The sequence below is a fragment of the Exophiala aquamarina genome (genome assembly GCF_000709125.1).
Source record: "Exophiala aquamarina CBS 119918 chromosome Unknown aczIA-supercont1.19, whole genome shotgun sequence".
NCBI classification, from domain to species: Eukaryota; Fungi; Ascomycota; class Eurotiomycetes; order Chaetothyriales; family Herpotrichiellaceae; genus Exophiala; species Exophiala aquamarina.
Genome location: NW_013550569.1, coordinates 268,196 through 285,626, shown reverse-complemented (window position 1 = coordinate 285,626; position 17,431 = coordinate 268,196). Strand labels below are relative to the sequence as shown.

Here is a 17,431-nt window from a genome sequence, read left to right as displayed (position 1 = left end):
AGGCAAAGTGCACTGGCAGTGGCCACTGCGGGGCACATCACGCGTGCGCGTGTGGGAGCGCGTTTCAACACGTGGACACGTGCTTTCCAATGTATGAAATCATTATTCTCCTTTACTCGAGGCCCAAGAACATATGCAATAAAAAGTATTTTGTTTTTGGCTTCCCATTTCATATTCGTGCAGAAAGGATGGTGCTTTAGATATCTAATGGAAAAGAGAGGGCTTGCCAATGAAGGGGTATTAGAGGTGTCCGCACTCATTGAAACACCAACGCTCGCTTGCTAGAGGCAAGATAGTAGGGTGGTGAAATAATGTTCAAAGAGAATGACACTGACAGCCATCAAGAGGACAGCAGAATCTCTACGCTCAAGCCTGCTTGGGTGGAGTATTCGGAAGTGAAGGAGTCCAACGATTTGACAACCAATAATGAAGCCACGCATCCATTCAATATCTCCTCCTGCAACGGTCGCACCCTGAGTGGTATTCTCAGGGCAGTCTGAGAAGAATGAAACGAAAAGACCGACGAAGGAGGCTGCCAAGTGTCTGGTACTGGATTAACATCACTCTTTCCATTAGGCCCTCAACCTCATCACACACAAAAACAACCTCATTCCAACGCATCAATGTTCTTGGGAATGGCGCCTCAGAGGAGTCCATGCCCCCCCAAAAGCCTTGCGGGTCTACCAGTTCGCATCTGGTTCACGAATCTTCTGACTCCACTTCTACCGTCACGCTCGACTGAGTTTGATCATCCACCCTGCTCAAAGTGCGTGCCATCTTCTGATGCTCAACGAGGAAATCCCCACTGATCTCATCCAGTTGTCGGATCTGCTCTTGGATGCCAGCCAGTTGACCCGCAACATTATGCTTGCTTGGTTTCTCTTCTGTCTCTGGTCCATCCGCTCCAACCTCATCAAGTGCATCTTGGTCGCTTGCCCCGCCCCTCAGGCCTGATGATGGACTTGCGGGTGTCTGAGGGGATGCTGTGGCCAGCTCCTCAGCTGTTGCCCACTTGCTGGATTCGAGGCCCTTTTTTTGACCCGTGGGTGACAAGGGATTCATCGATTTCCTCCTCGGGCTTCTGCTCGTTCGACGTGGTTTGGGACTGGGCAGAGAGGCAGCATCACTTTGGTGCTTTAGCTGTTGGATTTCCTGTTGTGCAATCTCAGCACGGCTGCGTTGCGTCTCGACCTCTTGTAAGGCACCTTCAAGATTGGCTTGTAATGAAGCTATGGTGTTTCTGGCATCTTGGAGACCAACATTGGCTGCGTCGAGCTCAGCAGGATCGGGACCGTGTTTCGCAGCCTCCTTGCTCTCCTCCAATTCTATCAAAAGCTGTTCGAGTTTGGTGTCATTTGCAACCCTTGTCTCATGTGCAATTCGTTCGCTTTCTTTGTGTAGGGTTTCGAGCGCCTTCTGAGCTTCGACGAACTTTGCATTTAGCTCTTCAAATTCTGCTGCATCCCGTCTTTGCTCAGCAACCTCTTGAGCGGCTTTCAGTTCTTGTTTCATTGAAGTCAAGGCAGACTCATGCTTCACATAGGCTGCGGCCATTGCTTCAGCATGATTCCTCTCAGCAACTTTGATCTGGTCAAGCGCTTCTGCCAGTTGAGCCTTCAAACTTTCGAGGTCAGTGTTATCTTTCGGAACAGCCGCCGCCTCATGAGCTTGTTGCAGTTCCAATTCGAGTCTTTTAAGCGCCGCCTGATGTTCTGTGTCCACTTGTTGGAGAGCACTATCGTGTTCGCTGGTGACGCTGACGAGGCGGGCGTTAGCGGCCGCACATTGCGCCTCAAGTTGATCAACCTGGGATTTCCATTGATTTTCAAGCGTCTTCATGATCTCATCCATGTGCTCGTCGTGCTCTTCCTTCGCCTTTCTCTGTAGCTCCGCAATTTGTGCTTTCGTCGAGCTCTGGGCAGCTTCGAGGGTAGAAGAATGCTCTGCTTGGAGACGATCAATAACTTGCTTATGACTCTTCTCAAGCGTTGTCTGAAGCTCATCTAAAGCTTTGGTGTGCTCGAATTTTGCTGTCTCAATTTCCTCTTGCGACTTCGATTCTAGTTTGGTCCTGAAGCTGGCCAAGGCGTCATCGTGCTGTATTTGAAGGTCCATCACACGGGACGACTGCTCTGCGAGCTTTCTGACAGACATCGATAATTCGTCCTGGAGTTTCTCAATGGCTTCCTCGTGTTCCTTATCCTTCTCCTTGCCTTCTTCTTCGATCGATTGGAACATGCCCTTGAGGGTTTGCAACTGGAACCGAGTATTTTCGAGATCTGCTTGAAGACTCAGTGCTTGAGATTCTTGCGTCTTCTTCTCCTTGTCCAGGCTAGCTGTTAGGCTCTCCAGTGCTGATTCTTGAGCGAGCTTGTTTTCGTTTTGGATGCTTTCAAGTATTTTCGTATGCTCAGTCTTCAATGATTCAATCATTGCCGCGTGCCGTGAGGTAACATCTTCCTCTAACAGTTTGAGCTGCTCAGCATGCGCTGCTGTAGCGGCTTCAGCTGAGTCTTTTGCCGACTTCAATTGCGCCTCGAGAGCTGCGAGGCTCTCATCATTGGAGCGTTTTAGATCCTCCAGGGCTTGCTCGTGGTCTTTGAGCGTCTGCTTTCTTTCGTCCTCAAGCTTCTGGGCGGCGCTGGATTCTTCTGATTTAGCATCGTTTAGTTGTTGCTCAAGTTCACGGACTCTCTGGATATGAGCTTGTTCCGCCTCTCCCAATGCCCTTTGGTGGTACTCAGAAGCCTCAACTTTAGCTCGCTGCACTGCCTCCACGTTCCCAGCTTCCAAAGAATCTAGGTCTTTCAACGTGGCTTGCATTTGCTCCTCCAACTGTCTGATTTGTGAAGCATGGAGTGCCTTAGCCGATGCCACCTCCTTCTTTGTAGCCTGCAAACTCTCTTCTAACTGTTGGGTTTCCTCTGCATGTTTAGCTTTCAGAGAGGCAAGCTCTTCTTGAACAGAAGAGGCTTCCGATTCGTGGGTCTTGCTCAATGATTCATGCTTGCTAACAGTTTCGGAGAGGGCGGCATTTACAGCTTCCAACTGCACGTGCAGTGCCTTGATGTCTTCCTGGGCTTTTGTGCTCTCATTTGTGCGTTCAGTGGTGAGCGTTTGGCTTTTGGTTGTTGCTTCCTGAAGCGCAGCTTTGGCATCACCTAGCTGTGCTTGCAAGGTCGAAATTGCCTCTTGGTGTTTGCTCGCTACGGATACTGCGTCGTCGCTTGCCTTCTGCAGCTCAGCTTTAAGGGCCTGGAGTTCGCTCTGATGCGATGACTTGGAAGCCTTCAGTTCATCAAGGGCGGAGGACAACTCAGCTTGAGCATTTCGGACAGATTCGTCCACTTGTGTCAAATGCGAGGCAGTAGCATTCTTTAGTTCTTCTTGGACATGATTGAGCTGTTGCTGCAGAGCCCCTATCTTCTCGGAGTGTTCTCTCTCGGTCTTTGCAAGGAAAGCCGAAGCCGCCTCAGCAGCGCTTGTATTTTCTTGCTTCACAGACTCAATTTCAGATTCGAGTTGCGAAATTATGACACTTTGCGTGTCGAGTTCCTCCCTCTTTGACTGCTGGAAGGCCAAGACCTGGCTCTTCAAGGATTCGATGACTTGGCCCTGCCGCGACACCTCACCATTGATTTTGGTATTATCATCGCTCTGCTTCGCAATTTGTGCAGCCTTGGTAGCTACATCAAGCTCCGCTTTATCCAACTTGGCCTTGAGGTCATTCAATTGTCCCTCATGCTGGGTATTCAATGTAGACAGTTTTGCCTCAAACTCCTCTTGCATTTTTGCAATCTTGGTTTTTGCGTTATCTTTGGCTGCTAAATGTCGGGTTTGAGCCGCTTCAAGCGCTTCCTGGGCCTCAGTAAGCTTCTGCGCATGGTCCGGAGAGGGACTAGGTGGTGGGACAGTGTTGCTCGCTGTCTCGACCTCGACGGTCTTTGCCTTCAAATCTAGCTTCAATGTTTCGATCTCGGCGTCCTTTTCTGACTGCTCTTTCAATGTGGTGGAACGTAGACTTTCCAACTCCGATTCCAACCGTGTAGCCTCAGACTGCCTTTCGGCGACCTGTTGGGCCAGCTGCTCTTTCAATTCGACGAGCTCCGACTTTTGTTGTGCGTGTAGACCTTCAAGTTCGTTCTGGTGCTCGGTTGACATTTCCTTGAGCTTTTGCTCCTGAAGAGCAGATAGTTCGTCAATCTTGCTCACATGCTCTGTTCTAATTGCCTCAGTTGCTGCTTGCACGCGCGAGGCCTCATCCTTGGCACTCTTGCTGAATTCCTCCAGTTTCTGTCTCAAGCTGAGCAATTCCGAGTGCAAGGATTCTACTTCAGCTTGCTTCTCGGTCAGCTCATGTTGTAAGTTTAGTGCCTTAGATTCATCCTGACCCCCGTCCTGGATGAAGCTGTCGACAGCCGCGATCTCTGGCACGTCGTCCAGCTCCGTTTCCGTCGGTAGACGGCCGTTGTCCCTCTCAAACTGCCTGACCTTGGCAAGATCAGCCTTGAGCTTAGCGATTGAGGTTGCGGCTTCTTCATTGATTGATTGTTGCTCTTGATCATCTACGCCATCGGCGGCAATGGCTTGTTGTAGCATACTGTTCACCAACTCGAACTCGCGAATTTGTTGCTCAATAAGCACTGACCGCGTCGATTTCCTCGTCCCCAAGGCAGGTCGGGTGGGGGGCTTCTTCTCGACATCAGAATGCAAATTTTCTTTATTATCTCCCGAATCATGTTCAAGATCGGATTTAATTGCTGGTGAGGCGGGGATCGTGCTCAACCGTTTCTTCTCTCCAACGGTGCCGGCGCCAGCGCCAATATTTCTTGATACGGATGAAGCCAAAGGCTTAGTGCGAGAGCTGGTTAGAGTGCGGGTGGTACTGGGTGTCGAAGGGGCCTTTCTGACACCAGTCGGGCTTGTCGTGCTCTGCCTGGTGGTAGAAGGCTGAAGAGTCGTACGCCTCGCGGAGACAGCTGGGGTCCGCTCGGAAGTGGTACTTGCAGCCAACGACATCCTCTTGGGTCTTGCAGATATGCCATCTTTGCTCTTCTCATCACCGGATGGTTTCTCGTCGATCGAACTCGCTGATTGCCTTTTCTGATGGGCAGGCACCGTGGTGGAAGGTGTTGTTCGAGCGGTGCGAACCGTGGAAGTAGTGGGAGGTCTTGCTGGTGGCTTGCTGAGAGAACTTGTGGTTGCAGGTCGCGCAGTGGTCGGAGTTGCCGCGGTAGTCGTAGGACGAGTACCAGTCGACAGTCTAGGTGCCGCTGATTTGGTGGGTGGTCTGGTAGGAGGGTGCGCTGGCCGGGGTTTCAGGGTGGAGGCCTCATCGGCGGCCGGTGCTCGCGCAGAGGATTTGTCCATTCTGACAGTGGCCCTGGAGCAGACAGCCAGCTGCAGAAAGTGGAAACAGGAGATGAATTTGGAGTATTAAGATAGTTATAGGGCGAATTGAGACAAGAAATAACAGGGCACTCTAACAAGAGGACTTGAATTGGATGTTTGAGCCTGGCGGTCCAGCTGGGTCACCGGATTACCTGGTTTCTCTCATACTAGATCGCCCGATGAAAGACAACACAGGGTGTTGGGGGGACGCTAGTTCAATCGCGTGGGACGCGTTGGTTGGAAGGTGCACGCAGGGCGTCGTGGGCAGGTGCAAGGGGCACCAAGCAGGTGCATGGTACGCGCAGAGAACTACGAGTACGATAATTACTCGTCCCAGTGGCTGCTTTAAGTTGCGGGCGGGTAGGCGGTAAGCGGGAAGGCTAAGGTCTAGTTGGACGCCCACAAGAATGAATTGTTATAGGCGCTTGGTGAGCAACTGGGGCAGTGCCAGGGTTATCTAGCACCACCCGTCGCACCCGTAGGGATCCCAGCGAACCGCCTGAGGTGCCTGGTCACGCCTGGTGTGTGCCGAGTGCTGCTGTCTCCGTACGCCGGACACGCTGTAGGCGCCAAATGGCTTAGAAAGTTAAGTGCTACATTAGTGAGTCGGGCCTCGTCGATCACGGCTCCATTTCTGCCCATTTCACAGACACTCCATCCTTTCCAATCTGCTTCAAGCCGACTGTATCAGCCTCTAGCTCCGAATCCGAGAAATCTATCCTGCTTGCTATCTCTCCCACTTAGAAGACCATGTACCTCGTATCCTCCTCTCCTTCTCCCGTACTCCATACGGAGCTCCGGGATCCTCTGCCATATCCCTGTCGATTTTCATTCTCACCTAGGCGTTTGGCAATTTAAACTCCAAAGTCAGGCTGAACGTGGATCTAGGCAATTGAAACATGTTCTCAAGGTTTTATCAAATGCAATGATATCTATTTCAATACTGTTTGAGGAGTGTCTCTATGCTAGAGTCTCAGTTTAGAAAACGGTACAGCAGACTATATCTCCATCCTCTATCCTCTGGGCATAAGAATCCGAAAAGCAGCTGTGCAAAAATGGCCATCTTTTATCTCGTCCTGAAACCGCTGCCACAGCCCAAATGCTTTCATCCATACCCATGTAATATGAGGCTCTGGCCCCACCCCACTGCCAGCTCGATCACTCTGCTCCCTATGGTTTCTCTAATCATCAATCTCAATAATCTCCCGTTTGATCAACACATTTCCATTCGTATCATCAGATTCCTGAATGTCTTCTTCACTGGCAATAGCGCAGCATCCCCTCTTTATCTCCGTTGTTTGATCGATCTTGCCTTTCACATCTGGATCTTCTTCGTTCATACCTGTTCTGATGGCATAGTCGAGCCTGTTTGACTGGTCGATAAATGCATCAAGACGATCGGACTCGCCTGGCGAAGCTGTTTCTTTGTCTGCACGAGCCGTAACGTCATCTGTAGACTGAGAGTGTTGTATCCCTGTGTCCACGCTTCTAGTATCGGCACCTCTGACAGGAATGGATCCACCATAGTCTGGCTGTAACTCTTGCAGGGGCATTGTGAGCAGATCTTCGAATGACGTCGCAAGCGGGCTGAACATATAATTTGCACCAAGAGATGGTAATGCTTCAGAGGGTGGAAAATAGTCGGCCATTGGTCGATTATGGCGAAGGTATGGCATTTCCATTGCTATACGTCGACATTCCCCCACTGCACAAGATGGACCAACTGTTTCCACTCCAGGGCTTCGTGAATGGCAGAACAGCGTTTGCTGCTTTTCAGCGTCGATTTGATTCAAGCCTTGCAAGTCAGTGTCCCCCGTGCCCATGTAAGGACTATCAATAGTGCTGGGATAACGTGCTGTGCCAGGTTCCAGCTTAATCTGCCCTGACATCATAACATTACCGCGATCACATATTGGAGGCATTGTCGGCTCCATTTTGATGATTGGTGAGAAGGTGGATCCTGTGGCAGCATAACCTTCGGGTTCCTTCTTACCAAGATGCAGATAGTCAGAGGGACCAATACCAGGAAGGCCCATTGAAGGGGTCGGGTCTTCGAATTTGAGCATTGGACCAGACCAAGGAGGATGTATCAGCTGCCTGTATGGGGTGGGTAATGACTGCTGTGTAGGGGCATCAAAATCCAATGTTGCGTCCCTCTTAATACGCTTCGGAGCAGGGTCATGTTCCTCCGATTCACCGTCAAAGATCCCCTGCCTAGATAAGCGTGCCTCTTCTTCCTCAAGTAGGAGACGCTTTCCTTTGCCCTTGTCTTTAATCGCCGGTTTGCTGTTGGTTTTCTCTTTCTTGGGTCTGGGCGTACGAGGTTGAGCTGCCACTCCTTCGAACTGAGGCTTCATACGGCTGTACCTCATACGTGCTGCGTGGCCGTTTGAAATGTCCAGTTTATCGGCGACAGCGTTCCAATCAATATTTCTCAAATCGAGCTGTTTGAGGATTGCGTATAGAAATATTGGTGTTCGTGCATCGCTGGCATAGTTTTTAGAGCGCCTAAGTGAAGCCATGCTTAACAGCAAGGCTGCGAGGCTGCGAGAGATTTCCACTGATTCGAATCCACACAGAATGTGAGAATTGATGGCCGTTGAGTGATTGAAACACTGTGCAGAGAGTTTATCTATTCAGATGAAAACATCTCAACAATTAGGCTCACGCATGGTGAGAGGCCAAAGTAATGGAGATTGTTCTCTTTTGGCTTCTCCCTTCTTAGATGCAGCTTGCCGTGACATGCATGATCAGGTTCGGGCTTTCATAGCTTAGAGTCAAGCTGCAATGCACCGCTCATTGTGTACTCTTGTTCCTCTGGCACCGCTCCAAACATCACATGCTCACGGCCGCCTCTGGACGTCCACCAAGCCACACATGCAGCAGCACGATCAACATCCATTTCACCACTACTCAGTGTCTCCCACAATCGGTGCTGACATTGTTGTTTTTGGATCGGATTTCCAACTTTGTGCAAGAGGTCAGCAGTCAACGGCAGCCACTCCTCCAATAATGGCACTGGGACAAAGCTGAGGCAATCGATAATTGAGAGAAGCAAGACGACTTTCTCAGACAAAGATTCGTGATTCTCAATGGGCAGGTCTATATTGGCCGGCAAAATGTCTTCTGAAGCATGTTCTACTCTCTCCTTCAGCAGGTCCAGAACAACAGCTTGCATAAGCGGCATCGCCACTGCGACTGGAGACGGGGGTGAAGCAATGCGAACTATAGACTTGATTGCCAGCCTGAATTGGCGTGCAGTCAAAGGTCTTGGAAAACTTTGCAATAAAGTGTCAACGTAGACCGGTACACTGTTGACAGCAACTGCAGTATTCTGTGGTGCTGCAAAAATTGCTAACATGACACTATGTGCAGCTTCGTAGATCTCGCCCAGGCGGGGATCTCCTTGTGGATTGACATAAGGTGCTGCAGAATCAAAAAGTAGATTTTGGTTTGTCTTCGGGGATACAACCAGTGTAAAGTGCTCGGCAGTATTGAGGAAGAATAGATCAAGCAGTCGATCAAGTGGGTGAGGGGGAATCTGACCAATTTTCGGTGGCCGAATCGTCTCCAAAAAGCTCTCAGATTGAATCGGATATCGGCTGAGAACATCAATTGCAGTAAAGCTAACGAATAGGTACTGGGAGGACGATGTCAACCCGAAGCGATGGGCTATGAAGTATGTGTCGCGCAAGACGTGTAGTGTTTGCATTGCCAGTGCAGGAGCATTAGAATTCGAGGCAAGGATGCCGTCGCAGAGCAATCTGCCAAGTACAGATCTCAGAGCGATCACTGAAGCGAACATTGTATCTCTCAGCAGCTGTAGAAGTACCGGTAACGATTTGGTCGAGGCTTCTGGATCAAGGTATTGAGCTTCCTCTCTCTGATCAATTTCGCTCAGTTTGTTCTGTCTCCACGAGGTCAACAGGTTCCTGGCAAATTCGGCAATTCTGTTTGTGCTGTATAAGATCAGTGGTCGATCCTGTACGTTTTCGATAGAATGTGCAATAAGACGCGACAACGGTCCAAGGCCTGCTGTTAGTTGCCGAGCCTTGATCTCAGTAATCTTTTGGAACGACTTAGAGTTCACCGGCCAATTGAACATCTGCCTCGATGACTGACAAACATCGTTGTCCACAGCACCAAGCCAATAGCCGTACTCAAGCCCTTCTCTTGAGAAGAATGTTGCCTCCACCAAGACAGGAAGCAGAAGATCGTAGTGGAATTGAGATTGATGCATGCTGGACAGCATAGGAAAGGTGTGATTCAGCACAAACACCACCACGTTTTCACAATTGGGTTCAGTCTCTTTCTGTAGGAGCGCCAAATTCGAAGCTGTAACAAACGCCCCTTCTAACTTGTTGCGCAAGTCATGGGGAAGTGACTCAAAATCTCTTGATTGGAAAGCCAGTAAAAGGCCCCCTATTAAGAGTGTATGCCTCCATCGCGGTGACGAGTCATCTGCGCCTTTCACAACTGCCCTCAGCCACTCGGGAGTTGAAAGCTCACTCTGGGATGGTAGCTGAGACGGATTACCGGGCGGTCGTGGTATTTGTTGCTTATCTTCGAGAAACCTCAAGGCTGCGGTATAAAAGACACTGAATATTTGTCGCGCCTGAGACAATTCAACGGGTCTCGCGTACAGTGCATCGTTTGACAGCACATGTGATACCAGCAAGGTAACATTCAATGGGTTTGAAAGCTTCGATAAGAGGTTCGTCGCTGTTGGTAATAATCTGCCGCGATCAGACTCGGAATTGCAGTTTCATGAGAGGAAGGATTGCCAGCCTACCTTAAAGCTTCTGCTTGGTGGTTCGAAGTCTGCAACGAACGAAGGAGAGTTGCTAAAGTCCGATCCATCACCGCTGCCGATGATAACGCCTCTATGGCTAAGTTTGGCTCAAGAGTCAAGAGCCATGAGCACTCTCGCTGATTGTTGCCCACGATCTTCACCAAAACCATGGCTCGCAGATGGAATTGCTCAGCCGAGGTCCATGTCACGTGAGAATGGCAAATATAATATTTAGACCCCACTGCATTCCATACTCCGTACACTTGGGCCGGGAACTCATTCACATTCGGCACCCATCCGACGTGTAATTACGGTATCTCGAAAGCTAGAACCCTATCGCGATAAGAAAGGATTTTGCGCATAGCCTTAGGTATGCCTTCCACACCTAGACAGATGTTGTATAAAGATTTGCCATCGGGAGGCCAATCATGATTCAGGAGACACACGCTTGAACGGTGCCGGAACTTCTTCATTGGACAGGCGCAATCCCGGTAGGATTGCCAGGATTCAAGGCGACGATGGCTGCCTTGATGCAGCCTGATGTCTCAGAGCCGTGTTCGCTATAAAAGCCATGAGATATGCGGCAAGGTCTTCTTTGCAAATGTTCATGTCTCTTTGCCTGTGTCAAAGTCAGTTAATACGCAATGCTCGACACACTTCCACAAGAGACATTTCAGCAAGTGCTTTGTTTACTACAACGCAGGGATTTGAAGGCGCTCAGGCTAGTCAATGTCGCATTCTCCCGTGATGTGTCCAAAGTGTTATTTCGCAGCATTGATATCTCATGCTTGACCTTGCATCGACTTCCAACTATCGGGAGTCATCCAATTCTTGCTCCTCTGGTGGAGGACATATACTACCATGAGATGGAAATGGACATTGTTGGCCCAAGCGCGAGCAATCTGGACACGGATCTGCGGTACTTATGGCAGAATATCCATCAGTTCCGCAAGGAGTGCGACATGCTCGGCGTGAACTGGAAAGATGATGAGAATGTTATGGCCTATCGATTACACGGCTCAGAGATGCTTCGTCCTTCTTCCTCTGCCTTCGATTCTACTCCTTCAAGTTCGATGCCCCTTCAATTTTCGAACGAGGCCGAATTTGAAGCCATGATGATCACAGTACTGGATGTTTATGCTCAATATGCTAGACAACAGGAATTGAAACCATTGTCGGAGACTTTCTGTCAGTACATGCCACTCTTACCCAGGCTCCGTCGGTTTGTTTCTATCGATACTAGTGCCGGTGAGATCGCTCGCAACTATCCCTTTACCGAAGGATTCTCGCAGTTGGACCCTATTCAGCAGCTTTTCCCTCTCAGCGACGCTGCCATTCGTTACAATATCGCTCACTACTCAGATGACTGGCCCGGCCATGGTTTCATTGCCATGCTAGCCACCCTTGATGCCTGCGCAGACCTGAAGATTCAACACCTAGAGATGTGCCGTGCAGAAAATCTTTGGTCGAAACGCGGCATTGCATACTACAAGGTCGAGGAAATGAAACTATCGCTTGGAATGAACCCACAGCCTCGTGCATTTCAGACCTTGGAAACACTCAACTTATGTCTAGAAATGGGTCTACTCGAATACTCCGCGTGGCATTTTGTGCCAAGCGCACTCGCTATGGCTAAGCGCTTGAAAGTCCTAGAGATCTGCCTGACGGCGCGGGCGTATTCCTCAGCACAGCTCCAAGATATTCTTCCCAGTACCTGCCTCCCATCTCTCCATACAGTGGTATTTGAGGGATTCTCATTTATAACCTTAGAAATTACTCATTGGCTTTTCCTGCAACCCAAGTTGAGGAACCTCAAACTGCGAAAATGCCGCCTAGAAGGTTGCTGGAAGGACTTGCTGGACAAATTATCTGAGAATCCAACTTTCAAACTGGATTCGTTTGAGCTAAAGTCCCCTTGGGACCGCGATAACGAGGAGTATGAGCTAGGGCGTTTGGAGGATACGCAAGTTCCATCACGTGTCTCAAATGAAGGTGCACTTTATTTCATCAATGAGGGCGGGCAGAATCCGTTTGTACAGAGGCGGTGGCGGAGGTTCGCAACAGACTCCAATGATGACGGAAATTGGGGCAACAAAGACCTGGATGGCAACTTGTCCGACTACTCGGATTTGTCTGAGTGGCGAGCCGAGGATCATCCAACTCCCGTCGAGGACTTCGACGGATTAGAGTATGATGAGAACTACAACTCCGACGCAGGAGAAGAAGAGAGTGACATTGAGACGGGAGGAAATTGGAATGGAATAGCATAGGGGAATCATATCGCTCAAGAGCTACTGCTCAAAAGTCTTTGACCACCTGATGCTTGTCATACCTTTTATACTGATGTTGTCAAGTTTGAGTGGTAAATCTCAGCCTCATCAGAAGTCGACCATGGCCATTTGAAGCGCAAGGCTGGATCCCGCTTCTCGGCTCGCAAATCACAACGCAATAAGGGGTCTAATAATCCCAACCACCTCACATTCTTCAGCCAACAGCTTCCCGATCCAATTCCCACACTAGTACGACTACAGTTTGAATATTCGAGGCAATCATCGAATGTGCGTCTATCAGGAAGCAAGCCTCGCCGTGTTCTTGTGAATCTGTGTCAGCTGCTTCAGCAGCCGCCAGGGCAGTGCTATGAGGTGAATGTCAATTGCTAGCTCCGCGACGACCATTTCAGTCAAACTCGGCCACACTACTCTAGAAATCGGCCAGAAAACCACTAAGAATATGCCTCCAACAAAGAACAAGGTCGGGCCTGTAGCGACCCCAAACAAGGCGACCCCAAAAACCTAGAATGGGTATGATTGCGTCTGCAGCAAAAGCAAAGAGACCAACACATCTGCGAGTCGGACTACAGGAGCATCGGCAGTAGCAGTTTCGGGCTCTGCCAGGCCGTTGGCATCCCCTACAACAGGAACCTCAGGCAATAAGCAGACGGTCAATCGCTCCCTGCCTTTTACTTATGGATCAACCGGCCGCAATCCTTCAACCACACCACAGCAAGTGCACGCCGAACCCTCAACATCCTTCTACGAGACTGGTAGCAACGTCGATATGGAAGACGCACCCCCGGCAGATAACTCCTTGGATTTCGATCGCTATTCCGACGACTACTCCTCGAAAAACGCCGCAAACAGCACCGTCCAGATCACAGGCTCCTATGGAATATACACACCGCTTCTCGGCACCGGCGGAATGGTACACCGTATCGACAAAGCAGCAGACACGCTTTGGGGCAAATCCGAGATCAACTTGAGGAGCGGCATCCTTTTATGGATAACACCACTGGCCTCGCTAAACAGAAGACGGTCTCGTTTGGCTGGCGTGCTGAAGATGAGGATACTAGTGTCCTGAGATTTGGACGTGGTTGTAATGGGTCAGGGAAACGTGCGTGGCCGTTTTTTTCCGCTAGCTCGCGGTCAGGACGTGGACTTGAAGGTGACCTACAAAATACGGTTCACCTACCGTTGACGGCTTGAGAAGCGAATGGGATCGCTTTCCGCAGCTCGCTTATGGTCGGGGCTGATTGACTGTGAAAAGAGCCTACTTCCATTGTGGCATTCATCAGTTTTTGGTTACGACGAAAGCTCGGATCGTCTGTGATGGGCTTCTTGTACGTATATTTAGACACCACTTGGCTACTTCTCATTTGTGAAAAGACTCATCACCATTTAGCCCTTCGTTCCGATCATGGTCCTCCTTACAAAAAGGATGATAGTAGTCACGTGATCAAGCCCCTTCCGTCTGCAAGTTCGACCGTTTGGCAAAGCCTTGGCGTTGTTCCAACTGTGACGTGACTCACGTGAGTGCTGCCTTGCGCTAACCGTCATCCGGTGTTATGCGGATCCCTGTGCAACTGGGGGTCATCAGTGTCTAACTTCTGATTACTTCTATAACTAGTAGCGTCGTAAACGGATGAATCAATTTCAGTGAAGTGCGCAATCATATGCGCACTGCCGATGCTCAAGCAAAATTTCGATGCCACCAAGGAAGACTCGATTGGCGAAGGAACCAAGCCGAGGAACACGCCGATCGACCCGGCGAAATGAGGTTGTGGATCATGGATTCCCTGATATCTATGGTGACATGGTGGCAGAAGTTGTCGCGGACGAAAGTTCTGAGCGACTAGCCACGCGATCATCTAAGCGCCGCAAAATTAGCAAGGAATCATCCGGCAATATTCAACTCGACATCGACTTGTTTGGACCTACTCAACATGAGGATGCAAAGTCCCAGCTCCAGGAGCAGGAAGCTATTGTGCCAGTATTACGACAAATAGTTTACGACGATTTTGGAGATTCGGATGACTCTGATGTTGAGTTTGAGGATGTTGAATTGGAACCTGCCCAGGATGACGTCGATATGGATGAAAACCCAGAGCAGAAGACCCTTCAGCTTGATCTATCGACCCCCGCACTCGAGAATTCAAGAAGCGCTGTCCGCCGGCGTAAGCCAGTCGGTTCTGCTGAGCGAAAAAAGCGTCTTGAAGTGCATAAAGCACACCTGATCTGTCTTCTGGCGCACATGAGCTGTCGCAATCGCTGGTGTGAAAGCGAAAGCGTGCATGCAGTATTGAAGCCGTTGGTGCCACGGAAAGTGATCTCCCTACTCCACGACGATGGGTCGAAAGCACAGTATCAGAGGTCGCACTCGTTCACGAAAGGCATCGAGGAGATATGTTTGCTCTGGAGAACGACGTGGAATATATCAGAGAGAGGAATGCGTCGAGCTCATTGGAAAGAAGAGGTCGACGCGTTGAAAGAAATCGATGACATTGAAGATCTCGTTGAATTCGAAGATTTTAGGTCTGCTGCGATATCACACCGTGGATCACGGGATCTTGGTGCTCAATTATTTTGCGCCTTACTGAGATCCATCGCGGTGGACGCAAGACTAACTTGTTCACTACAAGTCCTTCCCTTTTCAGGTGTTGCAAAAGGCCTCACTCCTGAGAAACCCAAAGCACAGTACTATCAAGCGCCTTCTCAGAACTATAACTCTTCTCCATTCTCTCGCCCGGAGAGAGCATCGGGCCCGCCCCGAAAACGAATCGTCGACTCTCCGTTTCCTATTTTCTGGGTAGAAGTCTTCTCGCCGGCAACGTCAACTTGGATACCAGTAGACCCTCTTGTACGCAACACGATCAACAAACCAAAGACTGGATTCGAGCCTCCAGCATCAGACCAATTGAACAGTATGACTTATGTGCTAGCTTTTGAAGATGATGGCTCCGCTAAAGACGTCACGAGACGCTATACGCAGTGGTTCAACGCAAAGACGCGGAAACAACGTGTCGAAAGCACCAAAGGCGGTGCGGAATGGTGGAAGCAAACAATGGATGTGTTTCAAAAGCCTTTCACTGAAATCCGAGATGAGATCGAGGATGCGGATCTCCTCAGGCGAGCGGCGACGGAACCCATGCCTCGCAATGTACAAGATTTCAAAGGTCATCCCGTCTACGTGCTTGAGCGGCATCTCAGGCGGAACGAGGTCATATCGCCACGACATGTAGTCGGGAAAGTTAGTGCTGGGTCGAACAGGAATGCAAAGCTTGAAGATGTCTTTCGTCGAAGAGATGTCCATGTTTGTCGTACAGCAGATGCGTGGTATCGACGTGGTAGGGATGTAAATGAAGGAGAGCAGCCTTTGAAGCGAGCTCTCCCAAGACAAAAGAGAGACGCAGCGGCACGGCGGATCAACGACTTTGAGAATGAAGGCGAGGAGGCGGACGAAGGGATGGCTCTATATGCTCAGTTTCAGACGAGCCTCTACGAACCTCCTCCAGTGACCGATGGACAAATCCCAAGAAACGCATATGGAAATTTGGACGTATATGTGCCTTCGATGATTCCCGCAGGTGCGGCTCATATTCGTCATCCGCTCGCCGCCCAAGCGGCGAAAGTGCTGGAAATCAATTTTGTCGAAGCAGTTACCGGCTTTGAGTTTAAGGGTCGTCAAGGTACGGCTGTGATTGATGGAGTTGTTGTCCAGATCAATATGTGCACTGCGATGGTGCATGTGATCGAAGGCCTGGAATCTCAGGCTAACGAAGAAATTGAGGCCCAGAGAAGCAGACTTCTCCTAGGAATGTGGAAGAGGTGGCTCGCGGCACTAAGGATACGGGAGAAGGTGCATCGAGAATACGGGACCGGAGAGGAAGACAACCACGCGAACGATTCTGCTGACCAGGAAGAAGACAATGAGAGCACTTACCAAGGAGGCGAAGAAGCAGGCGGCTTCATGCCTGAAGCTTCTGAGGGTCCAGCCCACGCTGTCGAAAAAGATTATTCACTTTCGTTCCCAAGTCTCAAGGAGATTGGTCTGTTATTACCGCCAGCGGTTGTCCACCAAGACGTTATAATTGTGAGATCTCCAAATAGCCTTCCTCATGCGTCAGAATCTACAGCAAGAGGGGATTCCTCTCATACAAAACAAGTCGAAGGTGCCGTTGAAGAAGCAGGAGGTTTCTTTACTGATGATGGACGGGAAACACGTCTTGAGGAGGACACAGAAATGCATGCTGATCCAGAAACGGGCGGTGCAATGGACAATGACGCCGACGAATCCGAATCTGGCGGAGGGTTCTTACCTGAAGACGAAGAGACTCTTGAGGGCGTTGGCGTCGAGCCCGAGCCCGATTCTGGGACATACGCCATTGAAGGCCCATCAAAGTCCCCAACCGCAGAAGTGCGAGCTGTCGACAAAGTCACTGCACCACCCTCTTCTGATGGAGGGGTGATTGCTGATGGGGCATCAACAACCTATCCTATGGAGATAGTATTCCCACGAGACAATTCCGTTCACGGTGGCCTATCGGACTCTCAAACTCCTCAAGTAACTAAACGCGAAGCTGGGGCGCAACCAGACGCAACAGTATCCCCGCCTTCAACGGCCAGTCTGCAATCAGAAACCTCACTGCTTTCGCACGACCCTGATGAAGAGGATGCTGAGCCTGAATGGTTGCTCAATAGTCTTGGGGAGTTAGGTTGATTCGGTGGGGTTGATTGAACGAGCGAGAAGAGTTTCCATGCACGAACACTCAGCTGCCGAGGCATGCTTATTATTGACTGTGAAGGCCTCAGGTGAGACAAGTTCTGCTCTTGATGAATTCGCCATTCAGCCTTTGCTGACAGACTCCTGATCCTGGACCATTGGGTGATTTACTGTTCCGCAAATATTTGTATGATAAATCGAGGGACGGGCCTTACTCATTCTTCCTTCCTCCCTGAATGCCAGTTAGCAATC

At 50.1% G+C, this 17,431-nt stretch overlaps 6 protein-coding genes across 6 annotated transcripts; 3 read left to right on the top strand and 3 right to left on the bottom strand.

The window, feature by feature from the left end:
* Positions 1-699: 699 nt before the first annotated feature.
* Positions 700-5,370, bottom strand: A1O9_11782 (uncharacterized protein; the record flags this gene model as incomplete). The annotated part of the gene is made up of 1 exon (XM_013399292.1): positions 700-5,370. The coding sequence occupies one exon, from the start codon at positions 5,368-5,370 to the stop codon at positions 700-702; it is 4,671 nt and encodes a 1,556-aa protein (XP_013254746.1).
* A 1,202-nt stretch (positions 5,371-6,572) lies between these two features.
* On the bottom strand, positions 6,573-7,913 carry A1O9_11781 (uncharacterized protein; the record flags this gene model as incomplete). The annotated part of the gene is made up of 1 exon (XM_013399291.1): positions 6,573-7,913. One exon carries the CDS (start codon positions 7,911-7,913, stop codon positions 6,573-6,575), a length of 1,341 nt encoding a protein of 446 aa, XP_013254745.1.
* Positions 7,914-8,155: 242 nt separating this feature from the next.
* A1O9_11780 (uncharacterized protein) lies at positions 8,156-10,251 on the bottom strand (the record flags this gene model as incomplete). The annotated part of the gene is made up of 2 exons (XM_013399290.1): positions 8,156-10,127; positions 10,184-10,251. The coding sequence occupies 2 exons, from the start codon at positions 10,249-10,251 to the stop codon at positions 8,156-8,158; spliced, it is 2,040 nt and encodes a 679-aa protein (XP_013254744.1).
* A 576-nt stretch (positions 10,252-10,827) lies between these two features.
* A1O9_11779 (uncharacterized protein) lies at positions 10,828-12,453 on the top strand (the record flags this gene model as incomplete). Its single annotated transcript, XM_013399289.1, has 1 exon — positions 10,828-12,453. The coding sequence occupies one exon, from the start codon at positions 10,828-10,830 to the stop codon at positions 12,451-12,453; it is 1,626 nt and encodes a 541-aa protein (XP_013254743.1).
* A 664-nt stretch (positions 12,454-13,117) lies between these two features.
* On the top strand, positions 13,118-13,566 carry A1O9_11778 (uncharacterized protein). Its single transcript, XM_013399288.1, has one exon. It carries the CDS (start codon positions 13,241-13,243, stop codon positions 13,538-13,540), a length of 300 nt encoding a protein of 99 aa, XP_013254742.1. The 5' UTR covers positions 13,118-13,240; the 3' UTR covers positions 13,541-13,566.
* Positions 13,567-14,164: 598 nt separating this feature from the next.
* On the top strand, positions 14,165-17,176 carry A1O9_11777 (uncharacterized protein; the record flags this gene model as incomplete). The annotated part of the gene is made up of 1 exon (XM_013399287.1): positions 14,165-17,176. One exon carries the CDS (start codon positions 14,165-14,167, stop codon positions 17,174-17,176), a length of 3,012 nt encoding a protein of 1,003 aa, XP_013254741.1.
* Between the last annotated feature and the right edge of the window lie 255 nt (positions 17,177-17,431).

Bases quoted from the DNA above. Each gene is read 5' to 3' on its own strand.
- A1O9_11778 (XM_013399288.1), top strand. From the start codon at position 13,241: ATGGAAGACGCACCCCCGGCAGATAACTCCTTGGATTTCGATCGCTAT.